Source organism: Rhinolophus sinicus, chromosome 3 (genome assembly GCF_057876585.1).
Source record: "Rhinolophus sinicus isolate RSI-liver-muscle chromosome 3, RSI-T2T, whole genome shotgun sequence".
Lineage (NCBI taxonomy): Eukaryota > Metazoa > Chordata > Mammalia > Chiroptera > Rhinolophidae > Rhinolophus > Rhinolophus sinicus.
The window spans coordinates 37,144,844-37,172,784 of NC_142503.1; the positions used below are offsets into that span (position 1 = coordinate 37,144,844).

Consider the following 27,941-nt stretch of genomic DNA (forward strand, 5'->3'; position numbering starts at 1 on the left):
GAGGAGGGAGAGAAACCCTGAGCTACTTCCATCCTCCGTCTCCAGTCCCCAGAGGGTGTCTCCCATTGGAAACCAGGTTTCAAGGGAACCTGTAAAACACAGAATACAAGGGTCAGCCTCCTGCCATACAAAGCCATACAGAGCACAGTACGGGAAGGGCGAGAAACATATGGGAGAACAAATAGGCAAATGACTGATGGATCTAGTAAGTACTGGTCAAGAAACAGAAGTGCTTCCATTGATGCAAAAGTCTTCTTTTTGAGGGTGTGTGTCTCTTTGTGTTTTCTTAGTTAATTGGCCGTTGTGTTTTAAGTTGAAATGTAATGTCTTAAGAAGCATGGTGATATTGGGCAATTTCTTCTAAAGCAGGGTAGAAGGGCAGATGTATATTTCAAGAATGCATGTTAATAATGCTCATGAGATGCGTCTTCTTTTCAATGATTTGTTACACATCAGTTGTAGCTTGCCCTCCTCACTTGTTTGAGTGGTGGACTTCTAGAATTTGCCCCCACCAAAATGGTGCCACCAGGGCCTGGTTTGTCCCCAAGGGATGTAGTGTGACCATAGATCATTCTGATCACAAAGAGGCACAATGAGACCAGGACTTAATCTAAGAGTGAACTGCGCACGCGTTTGATGAACCCCTTTTCCACCACATGACAATGTGTATCAACAAAAGTGCTGTGGCTCACATGCAAAGCCTGCCGCTGGACCCTTACACAGGTGTTGTTTGGCCTGGGATCTAAATGATCGAATAGCGAGTACTCTCTGCAACCAGGGCGATAGGTAACTGTGGAACTTGGCCTTTTCATAGTTTCATGGTTTCCTGAAGCCAGACTTCTCTACAATGACAAAACCTCTTTGGTCTTGTTCATTTGAAAAACACTGTCACTTTAAAGGTGTGTGTGTCGGTGTGTGTGTGTGTGTGTGTGTGTGTGTGTGTGTGTGTGAGATGATGATTCTACAGTGATTTTTATGATAAATGATAGAATAATGCTTCAGAACCATTGAATGGAAAGAGTTAAAAAGGCAAATGTGTTGAAAGAGACCAGACAGTTTCTGACTCTTCCAAATCTGTTTTGTCAGAACCCCATGGTCTCGGGAAAGGACAACCCCCAATTAAGTCCACATCTAGGCCCTGAGGACAAGCTTCCTTTGCCTCCTGGCTTGTCACTTTCTTTCCTCCTCACTGGCCTTCCTTCTGTCCAAGAAACAAAGCTATCTGGGATGGCCCCTTCCCTACAACCCCCATCTTTTCTTTCACCATAGAAGAGGATAGTCTGAGCTAAACTCACAACGGTGAACCACTGATGGCAGGCCCAGGGGCAAATCCCCAGGCCACCCTCCCTGCACTGTTCCACATCCTCACCACCATTGCCAGACATGCCTTAGATCCTCCGCTACCTCAGAAAGCCGTCCCCAGCTCTTCAACCCAGGGACCCCAAACTGATGCTAACACCCATGATCCTCTGCCTTAGTCTATGCATTTCTCTAAATTAGATTAAATCATATACTTATGAATCATGAAGACCCACAGTAACCCTTATGAAGGCTCAACATGCTGGCTCCTATCCTGCACCTGCCACACCCCCTGCCACACTTTCCAGAAGTCCAGTCTCTGCTCCTCATCCCGTCCCCATTCCATCCCCCATGTTGCTGGGACAGTTGCCACAAACTTCCAACTGGAAGGGCCCCCACTTACCCTGCTCATTTTATCACCATGTTTCCCTGGAAATAAGACCTAGCCGGACCATTTGCGTCTTTTGGAGCAAAAATTAATGTAAGACCTGGTATTATACTATATTATACCCGGTCTTATATGGAAATAAGCCCAGGTCTTATATTATATTAAAATACGACCATCTCTTATATTAATTTTGCTCCAAAAGACGCATTAGAGCTGATGGTCTGGGTAGGTCTTATTTTCGGGGAAACACGGCATTAACTTTTCCAAACAGATTTTTTCTCTCTAGTGAGCCTAGCAGCCTGAGGACAGGGGCCAAATCCTGCTTATTTCTTTTCCTCATCACAGTGCTACTCCAAATGTGGTCTGAAAACCAGCAGCAGCCGTGTCATCTGGGCTCTTGTTAGAAATGCAGAAGCCCAGGCCCCACGTCTGACTTCCCAAATTAGAATACCTGGGGGTAGAACTCAGGAATTTGTTTTAGCAAACCTTCCAAGTAATTCTGATGCCTGCTGAAGTTTGAACAGCAGCACCTTGTTCTGTACGCAGCAGGGCGCCTACACAGTAGTTGTTTAATAAACACCTGCTGATCTGAATATGTTTGTCAACTCACAATGTGGAGCAAGACTTCAGCTCCCTGAGAGCAGAGACCACATCTTTCTTCTCTGCTATTGTGACCCCCAGCTCCTCCCATAATGCCTGACAAAGCATTTGTTATCTTAAAATAGACTCGGACAGTATTTTATTCTTATTTTTCTCCCACTTTAACCCTTTCTAATTAAATGTTACAAAACAGCCAAGAAAATCACAGTGAGGCTATTTAGTGAATAATTGAGTTAACACACCAATGCCATGTGGATAATTGATAGCATCAATTTGCCAGTAATGATAATAATACCTCCCGCTCACATAGTACTCTATGAGTTTCAAAAGTCTTTCATGGACATTTTCTCATTAATCCACATGAAAATCTGGTCAAACATGGATGGACTTTCCTCTCCCCTATTAAGGAGGAAGAAGCAGAGATTCAGCAAATCTGAGGAAATAGTTCTGATTCTATAAAATAGATTCAAACACTAGAACCCAACACTTTGAGCACCTGCTCCAGTGGAAAGTTTTGCATCCCCATTGACTGATATAGGCTCTGAGGGTCTCTGGTAACTTACCCTCAATAAGTCTCCATTTCAGTTTCTTCATCTGGAAAAGGGGGAAACAATGGTACCTACCTTACAGTGTTGTAGAAAGTAACTGAGATAATAATAAATGTAAAGCACTTAGCACATTGCCTGGCACGACTAAGGATTTAGTAAATGAAGCTGTTGTTTTGTTATTTATGATGGTTTTATGTTTACATATATGATATGGATTATTATTATGTATTTTTTATTATACCACCCTGACTCCCACCAGAATAACCAGTACTGCATATGTGGCTTAGCAAGGACCAGGGTAGTCTCTATCTCAGCCGGTGTTCCTTGCTACTTTAGGGGACATTTAAGGCATTCAGTCTGACTCTCATGACTGGGAGTGTTTCTCCCTGCTGCCCTCCCATGTGTCTCTACTTTTGGGAATTCTGTGGTTATTATACCTAATAATCCATTGGGAAGGTTGGATATCTGGAAATAACAATGGTTATTTCCCTTCCTCAAGTTCAGCTTGCCTGGTCATTCCAAACACAAGCCTTCCTTCCATCACTTGTTAAGTTATGGTTAATTTCTTTTTAATATAAGGTAAAATCACAACTTTGATCCAAATATAAAATAAACAATGTCAAAGATTTTAACACAGCAACTAGTGATGGAAACAGTAAGATGGTGCCACGGGTTCAAGGGAATTTTCAATGAACACACATGAAGGCAATCTCAAGAACGCTGAAAGGAGTTGACCAATGGTTGCAAAATGGGTTAATATCCATGAGGCAATAATCAATTACATTCCACAAGATGCAATTCACTAGCAGTCCTATTTTCTATCAGCAAGAATTCATTTATATTATCCGTTTGTTTTTTTTACCATCTACAGAGCTGTAAATTAGCTCAAAGACGATGAAAACCAGAGGTAACCTAGAAAGGTGTGCTAGGTGGGACACCCCCCCCCCCAGGAATTATTTTTGCCCCCTTCAAAATCTTTCACAATTTTTCCTGACACTGGGACCTCAAAAGGGTACTTTAGTGTTGGAGGAATAAAGGATATAACTGTATCCAGTCTTATTATTTCCCTGCCTGGAAAGGGAGCTTCATATTCCCAGGCTTCTAAAGGGCTAGGTGGACATTTCTCCTTTTCCTATCAGTATTTCCTCTTAATACCCACTTCTCTCTTTCTTGCTGTTCCCCCTTTCAAAGTGCCACGAACTTCTGCTCCCACTTCCCTCCTTGGAAATCCTACCTTCCCCTCAGGAGAAGGAAGTTACCTCCTCCTTGGTAATAACTTAATGTCAGGCAAACCTCAGTGGTCAGGCTTTGGCTGAATGTATATGGAGTGTCTCCTTTGCTCAGCCATTGGAGCTGCCAAGGGGAAGGAGAAGGTTGTGGTATCTGAGTGAGGACAAAACAGGTGCTAGATTCTAAGTTCAGCTTCCCCTTCAGCAAGTCTCATAACTTACCATTAACCTTAAGAAGCAAGTCATCTTGTCACAGATCATGAATTCACCAGGGACAACACAGTCTTTCCCAATTGGAGAAAAGGAGATTTCTGTTAATGTGACAATGGCCTTTGCCAATTGTGGTAGAATAACCCAGACACTCTTGTACTTAGGAACATCTGACTGAGTCAGACTTCCATCCCACTCACTGAAGGGGGCTATGTTTGTTCTTCAGAGGGTGATGCTTCCTCCACCCAGCTATTGTTGTTGTTCTTTCTTGCATAGAAGAGATGTCTGATTGTTCTTACCACACATACAGTTTTTAAAAATAGAATTTGATATTTTGTGAAATCAAAATGAGACCAAAAGTTGTAAGAGAGGCATGATGGAAATGGGCCTAAGGTTGGATTTAGACTAACAGTGAGAATCTGATGTGGTCCAAGGTGGTTTCGGGACCCCACTGATCAAGACGCCTGCTTCTTAAGTTCTTGAAATAAATGTTCAGTATTGACTCTCGGCAACAAAGTTATTGCAGACGGGCAGAGCAAACATCCTCCAGGCACATCCAGTTCTTCTTATTCCCACCTGCAGGCTAATGATACTCTCTATATATGAAGATTTGAGGCATTTTAGTTTCTCCAGGAAACATATTTTTATTTTTTAAAGATAACCAAATATTTAGCATATGAATTTCTCACTAAGTTCTGTGTTCAGTTAAATATAGTCACTTCTCTTCCGTGTGGAAGAAGGCAGGCCTGTTATAGAAGAATAGGCTTGGGAAGCCTTGGGAAACAGACCCACATTGGACATTATGCAGTAGCATCACCTCCACGCCAAGCCACTCCACACCTTGAGTCTCAGCTTTGTCATCTACAAAATGAAGGAGCTGGATAAGGGCCCCTCAAAGCAACTTGTCCACAAGGCCAAGCTGCTGAGTTACTCCCTAAGGTATCCTCATCCTGACTGCTGGTGCTGGAACACAAAGGAACATGTGACTCCTGCAGGCTGGAAAGAATAGCTGGTCACACAGATGACCTTTGCAGGCTGTGGAGGGGGCCAATGCTTGCCTTCCCCTTCCATAGACTCTGTTAGGGTATAAAAGGCCATGGAAGAACTCTGAGAGCAGCTTTTACTGAAAAGGGTGTGGTGGGGCATTGACATCGCATACAAAGGTGATTCTTCTGGGCTCTTTTATTTTATGCTTATATTCTGAATTAACCAAACTTCTTAGACATTTTTGCCACATTCAGTGTATTAATTTCAATTGACCACTAATTCAAAGTTACTGTTTGAGAATGTTCTGTGTGCCAGACATCTTGCTGAATGCTAGAGACATAATGGTGAACAAAACAGTCAAAGTACCTGCCCTCAGAGGACCTGTAGTGCAGGGGGGATATAGACAAGAGAGAAGGTCATAGTGAGGGAGGTGTGTGGTGTGTGTATGAGTATGTGGGCCCATATGAGAGCCACTTAGTCGGCAGGAATGTGTGAGCTGAGACCCGATGGAGAGAATGAGACAGCCTGACACAGAGGAGATAAGTATGTTTTAGACAGGTAGCACATGGATGGCTACTGGTAGATTTCTTGCAAAACTAATGAAGCTTAAATTCAGTGTTATACCAGTAAATGGGCTCTTTGGGGAAAAAAGGGGGGGAAACAAAAATATCTGATTTGTGGCATTTGCTAATTTCCATGGTATAAATACTCCCTCTATGATCAATACCAAATACAATTTAAGCACCAACCCACAAAAGTCCTTACTATTCACCAATCAGTGCTTTCAAGCCAGTACTGCTTGCTCCAGAACCTTGCGAGTAACCTTTGAGCCCCTTACTCGGACAAGCCCCTTCAAAATGTCTTGGTTAGGGCTCCCCCAGAAGTAGGCTCTGAGACAAGAATTTCTATATAAGTAGTTTGTTTGGGAAGTCCGAGAAACAGCGACAGAGGTAGGAAAGTGAGCAAGGAAAATGAAGGCAGCTAATAAAAGGTGCGTTTCTACCATTATAGATGACGAGAGCTTAATGCTGCCCGAAAGCCCTGGGGATCCGTGTGGCAGCAACCTGAGGAAGAGAGCCATGGTATTTATACACCAACTCTTGTTAGTCACTGGCTGAGGTCTGCTCCTAGGGGGTTGATTTCCATGTTGCATTTGACTTTCTGTGATGGGCAGAGTGGCCTTTCATTTTTTGGAGACGGTAAAGCAAAGAGCTGCAGATGCTGGCGGTTGGAAGTCAGCCAGCAAGCAGAGAAGTGGTAAGACCTGGGAATATGGGCAGAGCATATTAGCATCTGTTACAAATCGCTCTGTACCTAATTCTCTATTTAAAATGTGCATTTTTTCCCCTCAGATTAGGTCCTCAAATTCTATTAGTTTTATGCCTCGTAAAACCTAGAAGCACCCATAGTGATAGCTCCTGCTTGCTGAAAGATAGAACATGTATGGTGAGTTCAAAGAAAATCATAAGGCTATATCAGAGTTGGGATGAGGGAGGGTAGCAAGAGATGAAGTTAGATAAGCCAAGCCACATGAAGGGTGTTACATTAAACTGGGCTCTTCTAGGTTTGGCTGAGATTTGCTAGTCTCTGTGGAGCTCACCTGGGCTGCTCCTGGCTACTCATTCCTGGGACAGGCTGATGGAGCAGCCCTCTTTCCGGGATGGGCTTTTCCCATGATGAAGAGCAAGAATGCAAGAGAGCTGATGGAAACTCACAATGCCTCTGATGGCTGTCGTTCAGTAGTGATTCATGTCAAATCTTCGTGTATTTCATTGGCCAAAGCAATTACCTTGGCCCAGTCCAAAGCCGGTAGGCCTGGAAAATCACCTACAGGGAAGGAGGTGATAATTCAGTGAGTTCAGTAATATAACGTATAGGGTTTTCACCAAAATGTTAGTAGTCATTACCTAGGGGTGGTGAAATTTCTGATAATTTTTTTTTTTGCTGTAGCTTTTTCTATCATGAGAATTTTTAATGAGAATGTAACAATTTTACCAAAAATTGTAAACCTATTGCTTTAAATCATACTAAAAGATATAAAATATTGGAGAACATTTATTTGAGGATGCTTCCTTTAAAGTTTCCTTTTTTTTAACTCCTTTAGTGAATGAGTTAATGTATATATAAAAAGCCTACCTCCTCAACTTCCTAAAACCACCTATTAGCATTTATAGCATATGTAAATCACTGGGCATTATTATGTCCCTATTTTTGTTTCCTTACTACTGCTCTCGCATTTAAAAATGTCTTTATTACATATGTATCAGATTATTTAAAAACTAAAAGAAAGGTGTGAGAGTCATACCAGTGATTCTCAGCCCCAGTTCCACATACAAATCACCTAGATTTTTAAAAATTCCTATAATGAAGTCCCTGGAGCTTCTAATTTAATTTTCCTAAGTTGGGGTGATTTTTAAAAGCTCTCCAAGAGTTAAGAAAAATTGAATAAATAAATGATTAAATTAGTGAAAATATAACAGAAGGGCCAATCTTGTGTGATGAGTAGTAGCAGGCCGGGAAATTTCCTTACAAATGTAAAGTCTGCTGAAATGCTAAAAAGCTGAGGCTCCTGGGAGTTGGAAAGACTAAGGAAAGTGGATGCCGTGGAGAAATATGAGCTTCTAGAATTGACAGGGCTGCTGTTAAGATCTCTCCAAACTGCCTGGGGTGAAGACTAGTGAGTCATATTCCCTCTGATGCCGCATTTTTCCCATATACAGCCCAAATCAACCCTAGGAGACAATTGTTGTTGGTGTTTTTTTTCGTTTGTTTGTTTTGTTTTTTTGTCACTGAGATACATTTCATGTACTCTTTTTTAGAACATTGTGACTAGCAAGAGTCCATTCTCTATGAGAACAGGTTGAACTCGTAGGAAATTATTCGTATACCCGGAATAGGAGTGAAAGAATAGAGATAGTGTAGGAATTTGGTTTGTTTGTTGACCGCTCTCAAAACATATTACTCTGTGCAGAGTTCAGTCATTTATGTGTAAAATATAATTTTTTTCCCTCTCTGCTTCATAAAACAAAAACAAAAAACAACAAAACCCTGTGTGTGTGTGTGTGTGTGTGTATCTGTCTGTCTGTCTGTCTGGAGAGAGCAAGTACACGCAAGAGAATATATAAATATAATAGAGAAGGGCAGGTTTTCTTTGGTTTGTTTTTGTTTTAGCTAAATGACAACAGATTTTTAAATAACTTATCTAGTACTGGTAAGGTCTGCCTTAATTGCCATTTGCAAGGTAACCATGGTGACTAGCATATTGCTTCTGATTCTATTAATCTTGTTGGGATTAACAGTAAATCCCAAAGGATCTTTTGCAGTGATTCAGAAATAAATCATCTTTTCACATGTGTATTATTTGGTGACAGCCACTTTCCTTAAATGTGTTTCTCTAACCAACAAAGAAATAAGACAGTCCCTAATGAGGTGATTAAAAACCCATCCCCCAAAATAAGAAATTTTACAAAATACAGCAAGTGACCAAAAGAGTAAATACAAAGAAATACCACATGAAAGAAGTACTTACTCAACAAACACGTCATATCCCCGATAGGCACACCTTTCACTCCCAGTTAGAAATTTACCTATAGGACCTTGGTCTCAAGACGTGAACTGGAGACAAAATTTGAGATTCTTCAATAAAAAAACTTTTAAAAGATCAGTTATGATTTAGATTATAGGGATTAGAAATGATGAGTTGAACTGGATTTGGAAAAAAGAATAGCTGGCTGCTTGAGCTGGGCCTAATATTTGTAAAGAGATGCTTGTAACTTAGGAGAGTATGACCCTACCTCAAACCACATTTGTCCTACAGCAGCCCCCGAGAGTAGGCATAAAAGGTGGGACGCTCATTTTACAGATGAAGATATTGAGATCAAACAATGTAGAATGACTTCCCCATACTCATTTAGTATTAAAGCTTTCTGTTAAATTGGCTAAATACATTTTCATGTATTTTTACAGGTCATTAGGGACCTGGAATGTTGCGTATGCATAATGTGTACTCTGTCACGGTAGCCTGAGACCCATGGGTTATTATGTCAGCAGCACTGAGGTAGTCAGACATGCTTCATGGCAGACGCAAGCATTCCATGAACTTGGTTAGAGTACGAATCAGCCAACTGAGTTGTTTCTTCTTTACCCTCGCAGAGGCAAACCCTGAGTTAAGGTTATATAGTCAGGGGTGCAGCAGGATGAGTTTGCCTAGGTCAGAGGAGTGTGAGATTCCCTCAAGCAAGCACTTGTCCTCAGTAAACTCAGGAAGCACGTCATTTATACCCTCCCTCAACCCCTTCCTCACAGGGCTGTGACATGATCCTGTGACTCCTTTCTCACACCCTGGGTGTTTGATTTTTAGCTGTGTGCCATGAGAAGAACTTTCTCCATTAACATAGGGGCTCTCTGCCTTGGGCCTTGCCAGGCGTTAGCCAGGCCTTGACTTATAAAACCTATAGGAGCAGAGAGATTTAAAAAAAAAAAAATAATGCCTTAGGATATTCAATTAGATTTGAGTTCCTTTAAAAGAACCGTTGGAATTTCTTTGTAAAACTGTTAGCACTTGAGATTTAAGGTGTATCCACGTGTAGGATATTTTTTACACCTTAATTCACTATGAATTCATCATTTTTCATATACCCCACACATAAGATGAGGTAAGAGCGAAGTATGGTTTTGAATGTCTGCCTTTATTTTTCGCAGTTTATGAGTTCATGCTGAATCTCACTGTTTCTGGAAGAATATATTTTTAACTTCGGTATCAGAATTAGAAAGCTCACCTCCCCAGATTTTTCTGATAAAATATGCCACACCTCTAAGATAGAACCAAGAGTATATTCTATCAGATATTTAAATCTCATTTAAAAATTTGTACTTAGTTCAGGGGAAATACTCTGAAATAAAACCCTATCTGCCTCTTCTCAGAAGGGAGAAACGGTGATCACATCTCATTGTAAGCTCTCCTGCAGCTGTTGAAAGCTATTTGCTTTTATTCTCTGCAAGTTGAGAACAGCTCATCACTATTTTCAATTTAATAATCCTGAAGGATTTGACAATTGCTAATAAGAACATTCCCAAGGTTCTCTTTTGCACACTTTACAAATCCCTTCCTTTAAACCTTCATCATGTGTTTAGCTTTTCAACTTTTGATCTCTCTCTCTTGACCACTCACGGTGCGATATATCTTTTCCACTTAAGACTGTTGTTCTCAAATGAAAACGTAGCCAATATAAAGGGGTGATTAAAGAATATGGTTCCTGTCAGCTTCCTTTTGGATATGACAATGGATATACTAGGAAGATGGAGAAGTAAATTTTCCCAATCAATGAGTACTATGGACACATGTTTAAGAGCACAGGCTTGAGAACTATACTGCCTCGGTTTGACTTCCAGAACTGCCACTTCATGAGCTGAGTGATCTTGGACAAATTATTTAACCACTCTATGCCTCATTTTCTTAACTGTAAAATGGGAAGGATAATAATATCCTCCTTGAGTTATTGTAAGAATTAAATTAGTGTAACATATATAAAGAGTTTAGAACAGTACTTGCAAATGTTCACTGTTATAATTATCTGTTTTCAAATCAAAAGTTGGTCGTATGCATCCTGATTCATACTGGAAATTTATTCTCAATTCTAGATGTCCTGTTCATGGTAACTTAAAGCATCAGTCTATTATATTGTAATTGGGATATTAATCAACTTGGCATTTTTCTTTTAAAAATATAAGACCATGAGTATATTAGTTCTTACAATTCATTTTTAAAAATTATCATTACCTTTAGATTTCCTAGGCCCCAATTGCCTTAACTTTTTAAGTTGTTACAGTAACAAGGGAAATTATGTTTTTGCATGATGGGCTGTAGAGTGACCAACCATCTTGGGGTTCCTGGAACTGAGGAGTTTCTTGGGACATGGGACTAAATCTGAACGTCTGGGCAAACTGGGACAGTTGGCCACTCTAGCTATAAAGGTACTTCATAAGGAGGGTGTATAGGGTGGGTAGAATAAGCAGTGGTAATATTTACTCATCGAATACAAAAAAATCTTAATACAAATATTGTTCATTTGATTTTTTGACTCATGCAATCCCTAGTGAGTGAGTATCTTACAGGGGAAATTGCACTGAACTAATTAATTTCAAATACCAGACATTTGGACTTCAAGTTTTGCTATGATCGTCATCTGTGGAATATATTTCTTCTCCTTAATTTTATGGTATTCCATTTTTTTTTTTTTTTGCCTGTTTTGTTTTCTTTTAGGTCAACTCAGATCAAAACATACTCTTGGGATAACGCCCAAGTTATCCTGGTTGGAAACAAATGTGACATGGAAGACGAGCGGGTCATCTCAACGGAGAGAGGCCAACATTTAGGAGAGCAGCTTGGTAAGAAACAAATTAATGAGAAAGAGAGCTTTGTAATTATTTGTAACACTATACAGAGACCCAGCTAATTGCTAGGATGGGCTTAGTGAAAAAATTGTCAACCTTACAGTGGAAACTATATAAGTGGAACCTTACAGTGGAAACTTCCATAAGTGGTAAGTGGGTTTCTTCCTACTTTCTGTGGCATTGTTACAGAAGCACAATTACAAAAGCAAAATAGACAGCCATAATTTTGATCTAGTACAAGATGTTTAAATTCCTCTTCCATGAGAAACATATGATATGCCTTGATTTTCTTTTTTTTTCTTTTTTTTTTTTTTTTTGCCATACAGAATTTGCATCAAATCAGCATTTTATTAGGTGATTGTTGTTCTCGTGTTTCCATTGGAGGAGGGTAATGGCACAGAATAAGTTGCAGGGTAGATTCTGGTCCTTAGGACACCACAGACAAGCCCTGTTACTGTCACAAACCTCTTTGAGAATTAATCTCCTCAACTCTCAAGAATGAGTATCATAACCCATGCCTACTTTACCAAGTCCTTATAAGATGAACTGAGATACGAGAGAGATATGAGAAAACTTTCGAAATGGTAAAGCCTTTTGCCATTTGTGTTGCAAACACAAAACATTGTATCTAAAGAGAAAAATACTGGAGTGTGAGGGTAGAGTTGCCATGCAAAGCCGGGAATCATTGCTTTATTAAGGCATTTTTATTGAGCCCTTGCTATATGCCCTGCACTGTGTCAAACATCACAAGGTGTACAGAAATGTGTGAGCCACAGACCCTGGGCTCAGGTAGCTTCCAATCAAGTGAGGGGACTAGAGATGTACACAAGAAAGCAGAAACAACAAGACAACAAACGCAGGATAGTGAAGATGAGCTGAGACGTAGATGCCAAGAGGAAAGCAACGGGGGCAGGGAGGTAGACACAGGGAGCGGGCTGCCAGAAAAAGGTCTGGGAGTGGAGTGGGACAAGAGGTAGATAAAGAGAGAAATGCAAAGGGGACACCTGGAGAGAAAATGTGTGGAAATGAGCAGCTACGAAGGGGAGCGATGAGAGGGAATACAGATCATGTAGGTTAAATGGCAAGATAAGGCTTGAATGGTCCCTAAAGGGTAGTAGAATATGTGCAAAGAGCACCGAGAGGAGAGGAAGCATTAGGAATAAAGGCACGGTGCACTGAGGGCATGGAGAGGAGTGTTGAGAGGACAGTGAGTAGAAAAGTTGGAACCCATAGTAATATTATGGGAGTGGAACCTGGATTCAGGACACAATTCCAAGCCTAGAGCAAAGGAGCTAGAATTTTTTTCCTTTCCTTTTCCTTTTCTTCCCCCTGTTGTCCCCCCCTTCCTTCCCACTCCTCCCTCTACTCCCTCTTCCTCCTTTCTGTACACAGTGGAGAACATCGAGGGGTTCTTAGCAGGGACTTACTAACTGGCTTACTAACTTTTGTGACCCGGATCTACAGTAAGAAATGCATTAAATCTAGTAACTCAGTACATACGTATGTAGAGAAAAAGAGAATGAAACAGAAGTTTAATTTGAATAGAGATATATTCTGATATTTTCTAACCTGTTCGTCGTTCTTTGTTTTTTTCTTTTAATAATGGTCTCAACCCACTAAATTGATCCTAGGACCCAAAGAGGGGCCTCAAACTACAATTTGAAAAGCACTGATATGAAGGTAGCTCTTTGGGATTAATCTGCTGGTTCTGTGTAGATTAGAGAAGCAGAGACTCTCTCCATGGGTCACTCTATCACTTGTTAATCTCATCAACGAACTATGTACAGTCCAGCTGAGAGCTTGACCATTTCCTTATGAGACTGATGAGCTCATTAGACTAAAGGCTATCACCTTTCCACCAAACGTCCTTAGAGCTGTCCTTGAGAAAGTCACACACTGTTGTCTGTTCTCTCTGTAGCTGCTCTTAAACCTTTATCATGTCTTCCTATTCTATCAATTAAACAAGGTTTTTCAAAAAAAACATCTGAAAACCTTGGCAATCTTTCCTTAGTCCTCTTAGCACCTCAGGAAGTTAGTAATGGAGAACAGCAAATCCCCCAAAAGAAAAGAGAAAGGAAACCTGGGAGGTGACAGGGTGGCTTCCGGAGACTGTTTCTTTCCTCCCTGTGTTTTCTTGACGACTCAGGCATATGCCACATGGGGGAAGAAACTACTACACAGATAGATGTAAGCTGTCTCTCTATATAAACCGGAAAATGGTTTGGTTCAAAGAAAAATAGATCAGAGTTAAGAATTGTTTAATGCCATCAGTACAAAAGAGTCAGGTAACTGCCTACATGTTTTACGACTCTAATAAATAAGTGTTGAGAAAATTGGCTTATGGAAGAAGGACGGGAGTGCACCAAGAGAGTGTCTTCCCTTAGAACTCCACTCCCTGGCACAAAGAAATCCTTTCCATGCAGTATGTACATGTACGAAAGTTCCTGAAATTGAGATGCAAAAATGTTTTATGTTCCCATGCAAGTTCTTCCAGTGATTTCTAATTGATTTTTTTGCTCTCTATTCAATAAAACCCAGCAGTTGTCATAGCAACCAACACTTGTGCATTCTTAGACAGTCACTTACCTGCTTTAATGTGGTTTATTCTTCTCATGACTACACATGCTTCTACAAATAATCATGAGATCATTCGTAGGAAAAATACAACACTTTCACAATCTAAATTTAAAGTTTTTAAAAGGTCTTTGCTTTACTTTTTTTAAATGACTGGTAAAACCCCATTGTTCAGAATCCCATCACATGCACACACAGGTTGGGCACTGTTTTTTTAAATGTCATTACCATAGCTTGGCAGATGGCTCAAAATTACTGCTTTATTGATCTGGCTACAATTAAATCTCCATTGTGGATGTTTTATATGTCTATAACATTGGCTCATCCTAATGAGGGTGTTTGATGGAACTGAGTTGTGGCTGAGCTCTTTAAAATTCTTGTATGGCAGCTGCCCTTGCCAATCCAATTTAGTTCACCAAACATTTCCTAGATGTTTACATTATGTCAGGCACTGGGAATACAATGACAAATACCCCTACCTTCCAGGAAAAAACATTATAGTGTCAGAGATAGACTATACTGTAGTCCCCCCTTATCCGAGGGGAATATGTTCCAAGACCCCCAGTGGATGCCTGAAACAGTAGATAGTACGAACATATATATAATATGTTTCTTTCTACACATGCATACATACAACAAAATTTAACTTATAAATTAGGCACAGTAAGAGATTAACAACAACTAATAATAACATAGCACAATTATAATAATATACTGTAATAAAAGGTGTATGAATCTGGTCTCTCTCTCTCTTTCTCAAAATATCTTATTGTACTACACCCATCCTTCTTCTTCTTGTGACAATGTGAGATGATAAAATGGCAAACCTGCTACTGAATCTGGGCAATCTTCCCTTACTTGCAGTAAATGGCCTGGTATGGAGCAACCCCTTGCTGAAGTGTTCGTAGGCTCAGTGCTTTCTTGTGCAACATGTTGCTGTCAGTCAAGACATGTTTTCTGTCCATGTCTTCCATCCACAAACTTAATGCCTTTTCCATTTTAGCTAAGCACTATCATGCTCTGTGACTAACTTTTGCAGTTTGGGGTGTGGCAGCAAAACTAGTATGAATTTCTTTTTCTTCTTCACAAATTCACAGCTAGAAGATTCATTCTTACTGTAGATCTTCTCAACCTCAGCGTAGGAGTTGTGTTTTTTTTTTTTTTTCTTATTTAGTGTTTTTTTTTTCTTATTTCTTATTTAGAGAACTTTCACCTTTTCAATTAAAGGAAGCACTTGACGGCTTCTCCTTGGCATGTTGGAATTGCCAGCATCACGACTCTTGCACTTTCGGCCCAGTACTAAGTCAAATAAAGGTTACCGGGACACAAGCACTACAATACCATGACAAGGGATCTGATAACCGAGACGGCTGCTGACAGGCAGGGAGTGTATGCATCCCGGAGAGGCTGGGCGTAGGGTTGGTTCACGTCCAGGGCAGGAATGGAACTCTGCAAGATGTCACCATACTACTCTGAACAACAAGCATTTTAAAACTTATGAATTTTTTATTTCTGGAATTTTCCATTTCATATTTTCAGACCCTGGTTGACCACCGGTAACTGAAACCATGGAAACTAAAACCAAGGATAAGGGAGCACTGCTGTACAGACAATGAGCATTTTCCTGGCTTCCCTTTCCTGATCGTTTGGTTTCATTTGGCCCTGTTCGGCATGCCCACCCCACCTGCACCCCCCACCTTGTTGAATTCTGCCGCCTTGACTTCTACCGTGTTTCCCTGAAAATAAGACTGGGTCTCATATTAACTTTTGCTCCAAAAGATGCATTAGGGCTTATGTTTCAGATGTCATCCTGAAAAATCACGCTGGGGCTTATTTTCTGGTTAGGGCTTATTTTCGGGGAAACACGGTGTACCATGGTGCTTCCCATTCTCCTCCTCCCTCTCCAGCCATGACTTCTGTTTCCTTGGGAGATGCCTTTTCTTTCTGCCTCTTGCACTTGGGCTTTGCAAGCTTAGCCTACCACTTTTCTCTCTCTGCATCTTCCCTTCAGTATTCCCATCCACTTCCAAGGTTTGAACTCTGCCTACAGACTGACGGCCAAATCATATCCTAGCTCTGACCTCTCACTTAAGCTTCCAGCTCCTCTACCTACCCTCTAGCTGTGCATGTTCAGTATTTCTGATTTAGGGTGGTCCTCTAATCATCTACAGCTGAATCAGTTGCACTGTTGTTTCTTTTTCAAATGCATATTCATCAACCCAACTCATCAGTTTCTGAAGTTGAAGCCCAGGAATCTATAGTTTTAACAAACACCCTTTTAACTTTTGTACAATGCTAAATTTTCACATCACTGGCTAAGATGGTGGGAGTGTTTGAAAGGGTAGGGAAATGCCCGCAGAGCTAAACTTTATCCTGTAGCTTGTATTATTTTTCTCATGCATGTTTTTAACATTTAATATGGATGCATGTAGTTTTAACAATATATAGAATGTTCTAGATTTTTGTTTTATATCAAATTTATAATATGGTAGTAATCTATATATGTATAATCTCATAACTAAAGTGTTAAATGTGAAACTGTTAAATATTAATGAAAAAATAAATATATAAATTTTCCTAAAATAGAAGTAATTTAAGTGGGAGAAGAACAAAGAAGGAAGTTTGTAGAGAGTTATGGATTTGTATTGCCCTAAAATTGTAGGTGAACTAGCACTTGAACCATTTTTAGAAGTTCTGGAAGGGCAGAAAGGGCAGAAACTGAAGTTTCCCCAAAATGTAGTCAGAGACATAAAGAGAGCAGATTAATTAAAATTGCTCCCAGAAAGAATTATTTTTATTAATAATTTGTAAGGATCCAGTTTTGAAGTGTTTTTAATTTGCATTACTATTTCTTCTAAAGCACATAGCATGTACATTTCCCTATTGTTCTCCATTCAAACAATTGTCATGATATTATGTGTACATATTACTGAATTCCAGACCCATCTCTGCATTCTTCCACTTTGTCCAGCACAGAGACGCCTAATAAGTACGTATTTATTAAACACCTATAATGTTATTAGGGAGTCATAAAATATGAATTTTCCCTCTCGTGGAGCTTAACCTCTCAGAAATGCAATACAATGTTATGAATACATAAATTAATCATGGCTGGAAAACATTAAAACAGATGTAACTTAAAGAGTGAAGGAGTGGTGTGGAGTTCTACAAGCAGATAGTTGCTTCTGTGTTAGGAATATGAAGACTGACAAAAAGGCACATTCTATGTCTATAAACTCTGAAACATATTGATTTAATAAACACTGGCTTAATTAAACAATTGCTTCAAGGGAATAATGTCTTGAAGTAGAAAGAGGTAAATTAAAAATAAATGGAAAGGATACTCTTTCACCTAACAATGAATATACTAAAAGAACTGTTTGTCTTGGGAGGTTGAAGGTGGTACAGAAAAGATATATAATTACTTCCTAAAAGGTCTAGATAAATCAAGGAAGACAGATCCACCATGGCTAACCAAGGGAGTTCTCCAAGGTATAGAGTTTTTTGAGATATTTCTTCTTTCTTAATGCAGATGTTTATTGCTATGAACTTTTGTCTTAAAACTGCTTTTGCTTGCATCCCATAAGATTTGGTATGTTATATTTCCAGTTTTGTTTAAGATACTTTTTTGTATTCCACTTTAATTTCTTCTTTGATCCATCTGTTATTGAGAAGAATTTAATTTAATTCCTAGGTATTCGTGAAATCTAGTTTTTCTTTTGTTGATTTCTAGTTTCATATCATTTTGGTCAGAGGAGATACTTAGTATGACCTCAAACTCTGAATTTTCTAAAACTTGTTTTGTGGCCTAAAATATGGTCTATCATAGAAAATGTTCCATGTGTGCTTGAGAAGAATGTACATTCTGCTGTTGGTTGTAAGTTGAATGTACTGTATATGTCTGTTGGGTCCAATTGGACTATCGTGTTGTTTAAATCTGCTGTTTCCTTTTGAATCTCTATCTGGATGATCAATCCATTGTTGAGGAGGGATATTGAAGTCCCCCAATATGATAATATTGCTGTTTATTTCTCCTTTTAGTTCTGTTAGTTTTTGCTTTATATATGTGGACACTCCAATGTAGGGAACATAAATGTTTACATTGGTTACATCTTAATTGATTGACCTCTTTATCATTATATAATGAACTTTCTCTTTTTATCATATTTTTTTATTTAAAGTCTATTTTATCTGATATAAGTATAGCTACTCCTGATTTTCGTTGTTAACGTTTGTTTGAAATATCTGTTTCTATCCCTTCACTCTGTCTGTATGTGTCTTTAAGGCTAAAGTGAGTCACTTGTAAGCAACATGTTACTGGGTGTTATTTTTGTATCCATTCATCCATTCTATGTCTTTTGTTTGGAGAACTTTATTTATGTTTAAGGTAATTATTGATAGGTAAGGACTTACTGTTACCATTTTGTTAATTGTTTTCTGGCTGTTCTGTAGATCCATTGTTCCTTGTTTCTTATCCTGTTGCCTTTTTTTATGTATGTTTTGACATCTTTTGGTAGCAGTATACTTTGGCTTCTCTATCATGTTCTTTTGTGTAATTACTACAGGCTTTTTTTTTTCCTTTTGGTTATCATGAGGCTTACATAAAGTATCTTAAATTCTAAGATTCCATTTTAAACTAAAAAGTACTTCAACAGCATTCATAAGCCTAACATTTTACTTCTTCTCCCTCTCACACTTTAGGTTATTGATGTTACAGTTTACATAATTTTTATGTTGTGTAGCTAATAACAGGTTATTGTAGTTTGGTTATTTTTACTATGTTTGCTTTTTAACTTTTCAACTAGCGTTATAAATGAATTATGCACTACTGCTACCATATTACAGAATCTAATTTTGACTATGTATTTACTGTTACCCATGAATTTTACACTTCCTTCTTATGTTTTTATAATATTAATTAACATCCTTTTACTTCCACTCAAAGAGTTCCTTTAGCATTTATTGTAAGATAGGTCTAGTGGTGATGAACTCCCTCTGCTTTTGTTTGTTCAGGCAAGTCTTTATCTCTCTTTCACTTCTGAAGGGCAGCTTTGCTGGGTATAGAATTCTTGGTTGACAGGTTTTTGGGTTGTTGTGTTTTTTCTTTCTTTCAATATTTCAAATGTATCATGCCATTGTCTCCTGGCCTGAAAAATTTCTGTTGAGAAATCTATGGATAGTCTTAGGGGGTATTCCCTTGTATTTAATTTCTTTCATTTTTCTTGCAGCTTTCAGAATTCTTTGTCTTTGAGTTGACTTTTGACAATTTAATTGTAATGTATGTCAGTGTAGCCCTGTTTGGTTTCAACCTATTTGAGGTCCTTTGGGCCACTTCGATCTGGATGTCCATTTCCCTCCAGAGGTTTGGGAATTTTTAGCTATTATTGCTTTAAATATATTTTCTGTTCCTTTCTCTTTCTCTTTTCTTTCTGGAATTCTCATAATGCAGGTAGTGTTTATTTTGATTGTGTCTCATAAGTCCCATAAGCTACTTTTCATTCTTTTTTCCTTTTGCTCCTCTGATTGGATAATTTCAAATGTCTTGTGTTCTTGATCGTTAATTCTTTCTTTTGCTTGATCAAGTTTGTTTTTGAAGCTCTCTTTTGAATTCCTCAGTTCAGTCTTTATATTTTTCACCTCTAGGATTTCTGGGGTTTTTGTTTGTTTGTTTGTTTGTTTGTTTGTTTGTTTGAAGGTTTCTATTTCTTTGTTGAACTTCTCTTTTTGTTCTTGTATTGTTTTTCTAATTCTAATTTTGTTTAGTTGTCTGTGTGTTTATGTAGTTCACTAAACTTCTTTATGAGAACTATCCTGACTTCCTTGTGACAGTTCATAGATCTCCATTTCTTTAGAGTCAGTTATTAGAGCTTTATTAGTTTCCTTTGGTGGTGTCATGTTTACCTTGATTTTTGTGGTTCTTGATTTCTCACATTGGTATCTGTATATTCGAGTAAGCAGTGTCCTCTTCCAGACTTTACGTGTTCACTCTGGGAGAGACAGTCTTCAGCAGTCAACGCAGTTTGGATGTCTGGATGTGTCTGCTGGTAACATCCTTGGGAAGGCTGAGCTTGCTGTCAGGTTCTATTTTTGTATGAGGCCAATGCCCAAGCTCTGAGGTTGGCAGGAAGGTGGCGGGGGGAGTGCCACTGGCTAAGAACAGTGGATAGGACTGCTGGCAAAGCGAGGCTATAGGGTAGGCTCCCTATTTGCCTGAGTTCTCTGGTCAGGCTTACTAGATGGTTGGAACTGGGTACTATACTCAGCTGTGGATGGCACTATGAATTAGCTTCCCTGCTCTGAGAAGGCAGCAGGACAGGCCCCAGGGGCTGCTTAGCTTCTTATTGGGGAAGATGAATCAGGCAAGACTGTGCATTGAATTCATTGTTTTTTTCTCTGCAGATAGGGAAAGTCATGGGCTGTGCTCTCTGTTCAAGTGCCACTATAAGCAGGGCTGTTGAATAAGCTGTAAAGCTCCCCAAATGAACTAGTTAGATTCCATAGTTGATTGGGATAAAGGCTATATTCAGCAATGTCAGACCTATGAAGTAGTTTCCCTGCCTAGGCAGAGCATGAAAACCAGCTCCAAGTCTAAAAAAGGCCTTTTGTTTTTGGTCCTGACACAAGCTGACCCAGGCCTGAAGTTTCCTAGCCAAACAGCCACTGACTTTGCTCTGTAGATTTTCAACTTTGCCAAATGGACTCTTTGCTTGAGTATTGCTGGGCTACAGCTTCCCAGTGTTCTTGCCAGCCTTTTTGGTCAGGCAAGGCTGGGAGCTATACTCAGCAATAGAGTGGTCCATGACTTAGCTCCCCTGCCTGGGTAGAGGCAGACCAAATTGCAGGGCCAGCAAAGGTCTTTGTGGACCTAAATCAGGCAAACCTATATCCCACTGAGTTCCATGGCCAAACCTGTGCTTTCTTTTCCCACTGGAGAACCTGTAGGTATACCTCTGAGCATGGTTTTGCACCAGCCTAGGGGAGAGGCAATGTAGTCAGCCCATAGCTGCTCCTTTTACCATTCTAATGTGGCCTTTCTTGGTCTCTGTGGTGAAGGGGATTGCTTCAGCCTCTCCTCCCATGTTTTAGAATTCTTTCAGTGGTGTCTTCTACATAAATTGTTAATTGTGCTCCTTGGGAGGGGGAGCAAAGTCAAGAATGACCTATGTTGCCATGTTGGTGACATTCCTCTAGCAATCTGAATTTTTAAATGGTGGCTCAAATTTTTTAAAAGTCTGTAGACCAGATATACCACACAGAAATCTCTGTCTTGAAGAGTAAGTTGGATTGGGAAGAGGGAAAGAATGAGGGATCATGCTTCAAGAGGAAACTAGCATGGTCAAAGCTGCAAGGAACTTATGTTGAATCGTTTCACCAGACAGGAAGTAGACACATTTGGCTAAAATAATTTGGGTGAAATAGTTTGGGATGTCTGGAAGGGGATTGCTGAGGGAGTCAATAAGGTGAGATGTGAATGACAGTCTGTGCAGGTTGGATTTTGTTCTGCTGAGAATGATGGATTGAAGCATGGGCAGCTGTTGCACCAGTGAGTTCAGGTAGTTTCTTTTCCTTTGTGTTGCTGAATCAGAGCTTTTCGCCATGTCAAGAGTGTTTAAAACTTATATCTAGAGAGGGTAGGACAGGGAGGAAATTTTGTCCACATCAACCAGGATTTGTCAAGGCCATAGAATGACCCTTGGATAGTTTCAGAGTCCTGACAAAACAGAAACTACCATCTGGTCATGCCTGGCTCAGGACAAGCACTCAGACTAGAATACTTGACCATTTATTTTAGCAACACAAAACTGGCTGAGTTCCTGCTCTCGCTTCTCTACTGCTTTGGTCTGCTTTCTGTGGTTCTTGAAGCAAGTGAGTCAAAATCCGCATTGATTCCTCCTCCTGATGTCTGTCTCCAGGCTAGGTCCCAGCATGATACAAGCTAATACAACAGCTCATCCTGCTGCTCAGGCAGCAATCCTAAATTCTGGCCCAAATGTCACCCACCTGGCAGTAGAATGACCTACCCTTGCCTTTCCAGTTCATCCAACCCACAGAAAAGGGAAAGACACTGGGACTGCAAATATAATCTGGAAATAGAATGTCTTATTTAGAATTTTGGGATAAAAATTGAAGGACACGTCAATAGATTTTTAACAACTAGAGATGAAAATAAATTACTGCAGTATGATTTCAGTATGTGCAGGGGTTTACTTCTCTCCACGTCCTTTCCAACATTTGTTATTTCTTGTCTTTTTTAATCCATTCTAACAGGGGTGCGGTAATATCTCATTATGGTTTTGATTTGCATTTCCATGATGATTAGTGATGTTGAGCATCTTTCCACACACCTATTGGCCATCTGTATATCTTCTTTGGAAAAATGTCTATTCAGATCCTCTGTGTATTTTCTAATTGGATTTTTCGGTTTTTTGCTATTGAATTATATGAGTTCTTTATATTTTTTTCATATTAACACTTCATCAGATATATGATTTGAAAATATTTACTCCCATTCAGAAGGTTGCCTTTTCATTTTGTTGATTATTTCCTTTGCTGTGGAGAACCTTTTCGATATGGTTTGATATAGTCCCAGTTGTTTATTTTTGCTTTATTGCCTTTGTTGCTGGTGTCAAATCCAAACAATCATCCCAAAGCCAATGTCAAGTAGATTTATAGTTTGGAGTCTTACATTCAAGTCTTGAATCCATTTTGAATTCATTTTTGTTTAGGGTGTAAGATAATAGTCCTGTTTCATTCTTTTGAATATGGCTGTCCAATTTTCTCAGCATCATTTTTTAAAGAGACTGGCCTTTCTCCATTGTATAGTCTTAGCTCCTTTGTCATGAATCAGTTGAGCATGCATGAAGAGCTTTATTTTTTGGCCTCTCTGTTTTGTTTCATTGACCTATATATCTGTTTTTAGGCCAATATCATACAATTCTGATTACTATAGCTGTGTAATATAATTTGAAATCATGCAGTGTGATGCTTCCAGCTTTGTTCTGCTTGCTAAAGATTGCTTTAACTGTTCAAGGTCTTTTTGTAGTTCCATAGAATTTTAGGATTGTTTGTTTTTAGTTCTGTGAAAAGTGCCACTGAACTTTTTAGAGGAATTGCATTGAATCTGTAGATTGCTTTGGGTAGTATGGACATTTTAATGTTAATTCTTCCAATCCATGAAAATGAAATCTCTTTCCACTTATTTGCATTTTCTTTAATTTCTTTGTCGTAGTGTTCAGTGTACAGGTCTTTTACCGTTTTGGTTAAATTTATTCCTAAGTAACTTATTCTTTTTGATGCAATTGTAAATGGGATTGTTTTCTTAATTCCTTTGTCTGATAATTCATCATCGGTGTATACAAATGTAACAGATTTTTAAAATATATTTTTATTAAAAAATATAGCTAACATACATTATATCAGTTTCAGGTGTATGCCAGAGTTATTCAACATTTATATACCTAAAGAAGTGATCACCATGATATGTTCAGCAAACATCTGATACCATACCATGCTGTCACAATATTATTGACTATATTCCCCATGTTGTACATTACATCCCCATGACTTATTTGTTTTAGACCTGGAAATTTGGACCTCTTATTGCCCTTCACCTTCCCCCTACCCTTTTTAGTTTTTCAATTACAGTTGACATTCAATATTATTTTATATTAATTTCAGGTGTACAACATAGTGGTTAGACATTTATATAATTTAATAAGTGAGCAACTGGCTAGTCTGGTACCCACCTGGCACTATCCATAGTTATTACCATATCATTGACTCTATGATAAGAATGTTGGTATGCTTGATGTTGTCCCAGCGGTCTCTTAAACTATCCTCATTTTTTTTTACTATTATTTTTTTTCTTTTTGCTGTTCTGATTGGGTGTTTTATGGCACCTTGTCTTCCAAATTGCTTATTTAATCCTTTGCTTCATCTAGTCTACTAGCCATTCCTTCTAGTACATTCTTCATTTCAATTATTGTATTCTTTACTTCTGATTGGTTCTTTTTTATGGTTTTTGTGTCCTTTTTTATGCTTGCTGTCTCTTTGTCGAAGTTCTCACTAAGTACCTTGAGCATCCTTATAACCAGTGTTTTGAACTCTATCTCTGGTAAGTTGCTTGCCTCCATTTCATTTAGTTCTTTTTCTGGAGTTTTCTCCTGTTCTTTCATTTGGGAAGTATTTTTTGTTTCCTCACTTTGGTTACCTCTCTGTTTGTTGCTATGTATTAGGTAGATCTGCTATGTCTCCAGTCTTGGCCGGGTGGCCTATGTAGTAGATGTCCTGTGGGGCCAAGTGGCACAGTCTCCCTGGTCACTTGCACTAGGTGCTCCGGGAGTTTCCCCTGTGTGGGTTGTGAGTGTCCTACTGTTGTAGTTGAGCCTTCGTTGCTGTTGGCACATCAGTGGGTGGGATTGATCCTCAGACTGACTGGCTGTGGGGTTCGGCCATGTCTACAGCTAAAAGACCTGATGTTCAGAGGACATACTCCCCAGAGTGGAATTTGCCCCAATGAGCTCTGGTGCCTGCTGAGACCGCCATTTGGGTGTGCCACTTGGGGGGCTAATTGGGCGGTGCTCTGCTGTGGTCTAAAGCCAACCTCCAAGTATGTTGGTTCTGGGGCCTCTTGGGAGGGGTTCTGGTACAGTCCAAGGTCAGTCACTGCCTGTCATCAGCTGGGGGACTATCTGGTGGGAGCTACATAGCGATCCACATTTGGTCACTGCCTGTGCTGGACCTAAAGACACACGGGAGAGGCCACCCTGCCAGTACTGGGTTTGGGGTAGCTCCGCAAAAAGCCAGGACACTCTGAGTCCTGTTGCCTGTGGAGGTTAGAAGCTTTTAAACAGTTTATGGGATTTTAATGCAGGTAGACTTCCAATGATATGAAGTGAGGATGTAGAATCACATCTCTCAGGCACTAGACTAAAATCCAGTTTACACCACCTCTCCATACTTCCCCTTCAGCAATCTACACACGTGAAGATGACACAGGTTGGCTATGTGCTTCTTCCCTCAGCATAACTAATATATTTTCCATAGGAATTCTTTCCAAGCTTCTGTCCAGTCCCAAATATCAAGTACATCTGAAAGAAGAGGTCGTATATAGATTCAGATCCAGCAGTACCTATAAAGGACAGGTCTTTCCAGGACCAGGCATGAAAAGGCTGAAACAGAAAGGTATTGGTCCATAGTGCAAGGCTCATCCAACTTGGGAACAGTGCTGTCTGTGTTAGAAATTAGAAAGGTTCTGATGAGGGAAGATGAGAAAGGATAATCAGAGTTTCTAAGGCTAATTGAAAGTGTTCACTAATTCAGTGATGAAGACACGTGTGACTGCTGAAATTATTAATACTGGATGATGTAGTCTGAGAGACAGGTGTCCAAGGCTGGAAGCTAAATCAGTAACCTATTTATCAGGATATCTCTGGCAGCCTTCACAGTTGACTTGCTGTGTGACCTTGGGCTACTTATTTGATCTGCTAAACCATGTTGTCCTACCTAGTAAATTGGACATGAATGAGTTTAAAAGTTTTAGAAGAAAGACTGTTTCCTAAGCACCATTAACTGAAGTGCTGGCTTCACACTGGTGTTCATGTGTGTGGATGGGAGTTTAAAGATTTGTAAGAACAAGGTCATTTGCTATAGTTGAAGTTAAAATACTGAGATCCTGGGAGGTAGCAGCCATAAAATACAACAATAACTTAGAAGAAGAAAGGCTAAAGTATTTGGATTTATGGTTATGATTTAGGCCATGAGCTTTGGGCACACAGTGGGGTGAGGTTTGAGTGGCCTCACACATACGTGATTGCACTAAGGCATGAAGATACAGACTTTACCTGTATGGAGAATTATTTATTGCATGCTAAATTCACTTTTTCTCTGAATCCAAACAATTGCATGCTAAAATAGTAATGATATTGATTTTTATCCTGAATATCTCATTTTATGACAAATAGGATATCTGGTCAATGAGAGAAAGTCTAATTTTTAGAACCTTTTACAGTTGACCCTTGAACAACATGGGCTTGAACTGTGTGGGTCCCCTTATCGAGGTATTTTTCAATAAATTGTTATCCATCCAGCCCTCCATTTCCCATCCATGGATTCAACCAACTATGGATCAGAAACAGTATTTTCTATCTGTGGTTAAGAATCCTCAGATGCAGAGGGCCGACTGCATACATTGTTCTACACCATTTTATATAAGGGACTTGAGCATTTGTGGATTTCAGTATCTACAGACATGGGGGTGGGAGATGGTCCTGGAATCAATCCTCCATGGACACTGAGGGATAAATATAGCTATATTTTGGGGGAGTCAAAAGTTATATGCAGTTTTTTGACTGCACAGGGGTCAGTGCCCCTAACCCGAGCATTGTTCAAGGGTCAACCAAGTATAATCCTGTATAGAGATACAGCTGAAGGCCACCTGTATGAATCTTAAGCAACACAAGATATCAGAGTACCTTTGGAATTATTTAGAGAAGATGATTCGTTTGTTCACTGACAGTGTTAAATCTTACTTTCTAATTATTTAAATTATTGAAAGTTTATAGTGTGATTATTAATTAACATAGAATTTCCAGTTCAACTGGAACCAGATAGTACCATACTTCAGGGTATCTGGAGGGGCAGGAGAGTATCCAGGTTAATAGTTCAAATGCCAGCTTTGCCATTACTAGCTGAACAAGTAAATGCTCAAGCAAAGAACTTGGCCATTTTGTGGCTCTCTTTCCTTATCAGCAAATTGGAGAAAATACTGGCACCTACCTCATGGATAAAATGAGTTAAAATGCATAACATGTTTTGAATGGTACCTGCTATATAGTAACTGGTCAAATGTTAGTTTACTATTACTGTTGTTATAATAGCATTTCTGATTTGCTTGGCACTTTACATTTTTTCTCATTTGAGCCTCATGGTAGACCTGGAAACTAAGTAAGGCAAATGTCATAAACATTAGAATAAAAACGTGACTTGCCTCAAAGCTAGTAAGTATTGTTAGTGTGGCTAGATCACACATCTTCTGATTGACCATCCATCCCTCTCACTATATCATGGCACCTACTTCCCCAGCAATGCTGGAGAAATGGAGGGCTCTTATAATGTGGTGTTCTTTTCCTGGGGCACTATCTCCTTAATAGCCATATCTTCCTTGGGTTCCAGGTTAAATCATGTCAGGACACTGTGGCTCTTGTGACTAAGGACATTGTACTGACCTCAAATTGTATACTGGCATCATGGGGTGTCTCAAAGCCCAGATAAAAAGAGTCACATTTGACAAAGCCTTGTGTGTATTACCATATTTTCACAATGGCTAAATCTAATATGATGCACTCCAAGCTCCGTGCCTTCCCAAATCATGCTAATAAGTAAAAGACATGGTATTTAGAAGAGACAGGAGAATTACACCTGTGAGTGAAAACTTTGTGCAAAATTGTGGGATTTCTTTTCTCAAGTCTCAGCCAAGGATTTGGGCTTCTTCAGTGGGGTCTTGGTATCCTGTGACATAAAGCACTGGAAAAATTCCCACTGCAGATAGTTCTGATATCTTAGCAATAAGGAGATTGCTTCGATTCATACTGCCCTTTCCAAAATCTGAATCTGAAAGGTGAGTGATCTAGCCCTGTGTTGTACAAACATTAGAAAAGAGTGCTGTTGACATCAGATAGCCTTTTCTGTAAAGAAATACAGAATGTAAGAGAG

General features: G+C 39.4%; 1 protein-coding gene across 2 annotated transcripts in view; it reads left to right on the top strand.

Annotated features, from left to right (window-relative positions):
* The window catches only part of RAB3C (RAB3C, member RAS oncogene family), a 229,463-nt gene that overhangs the window by 191,343 nt on the left and 10,179 nt on the right, over nucleotides 1–27,941 (top strand). For both annotated transcript variants that reach the window (XM_019743363.3, XM_019743361.3), the window contains exon 4: nucleotides 11,524–11,648. In XM_019743363.3, coding sequence (XP_019598922.1) covers nucleotides 11,524–11,648 — 125 coding nt within the window. The remainder of the gene's footprint in view (nucleotides 1–11,523; nucleotides 11,649–27,941) is intronic.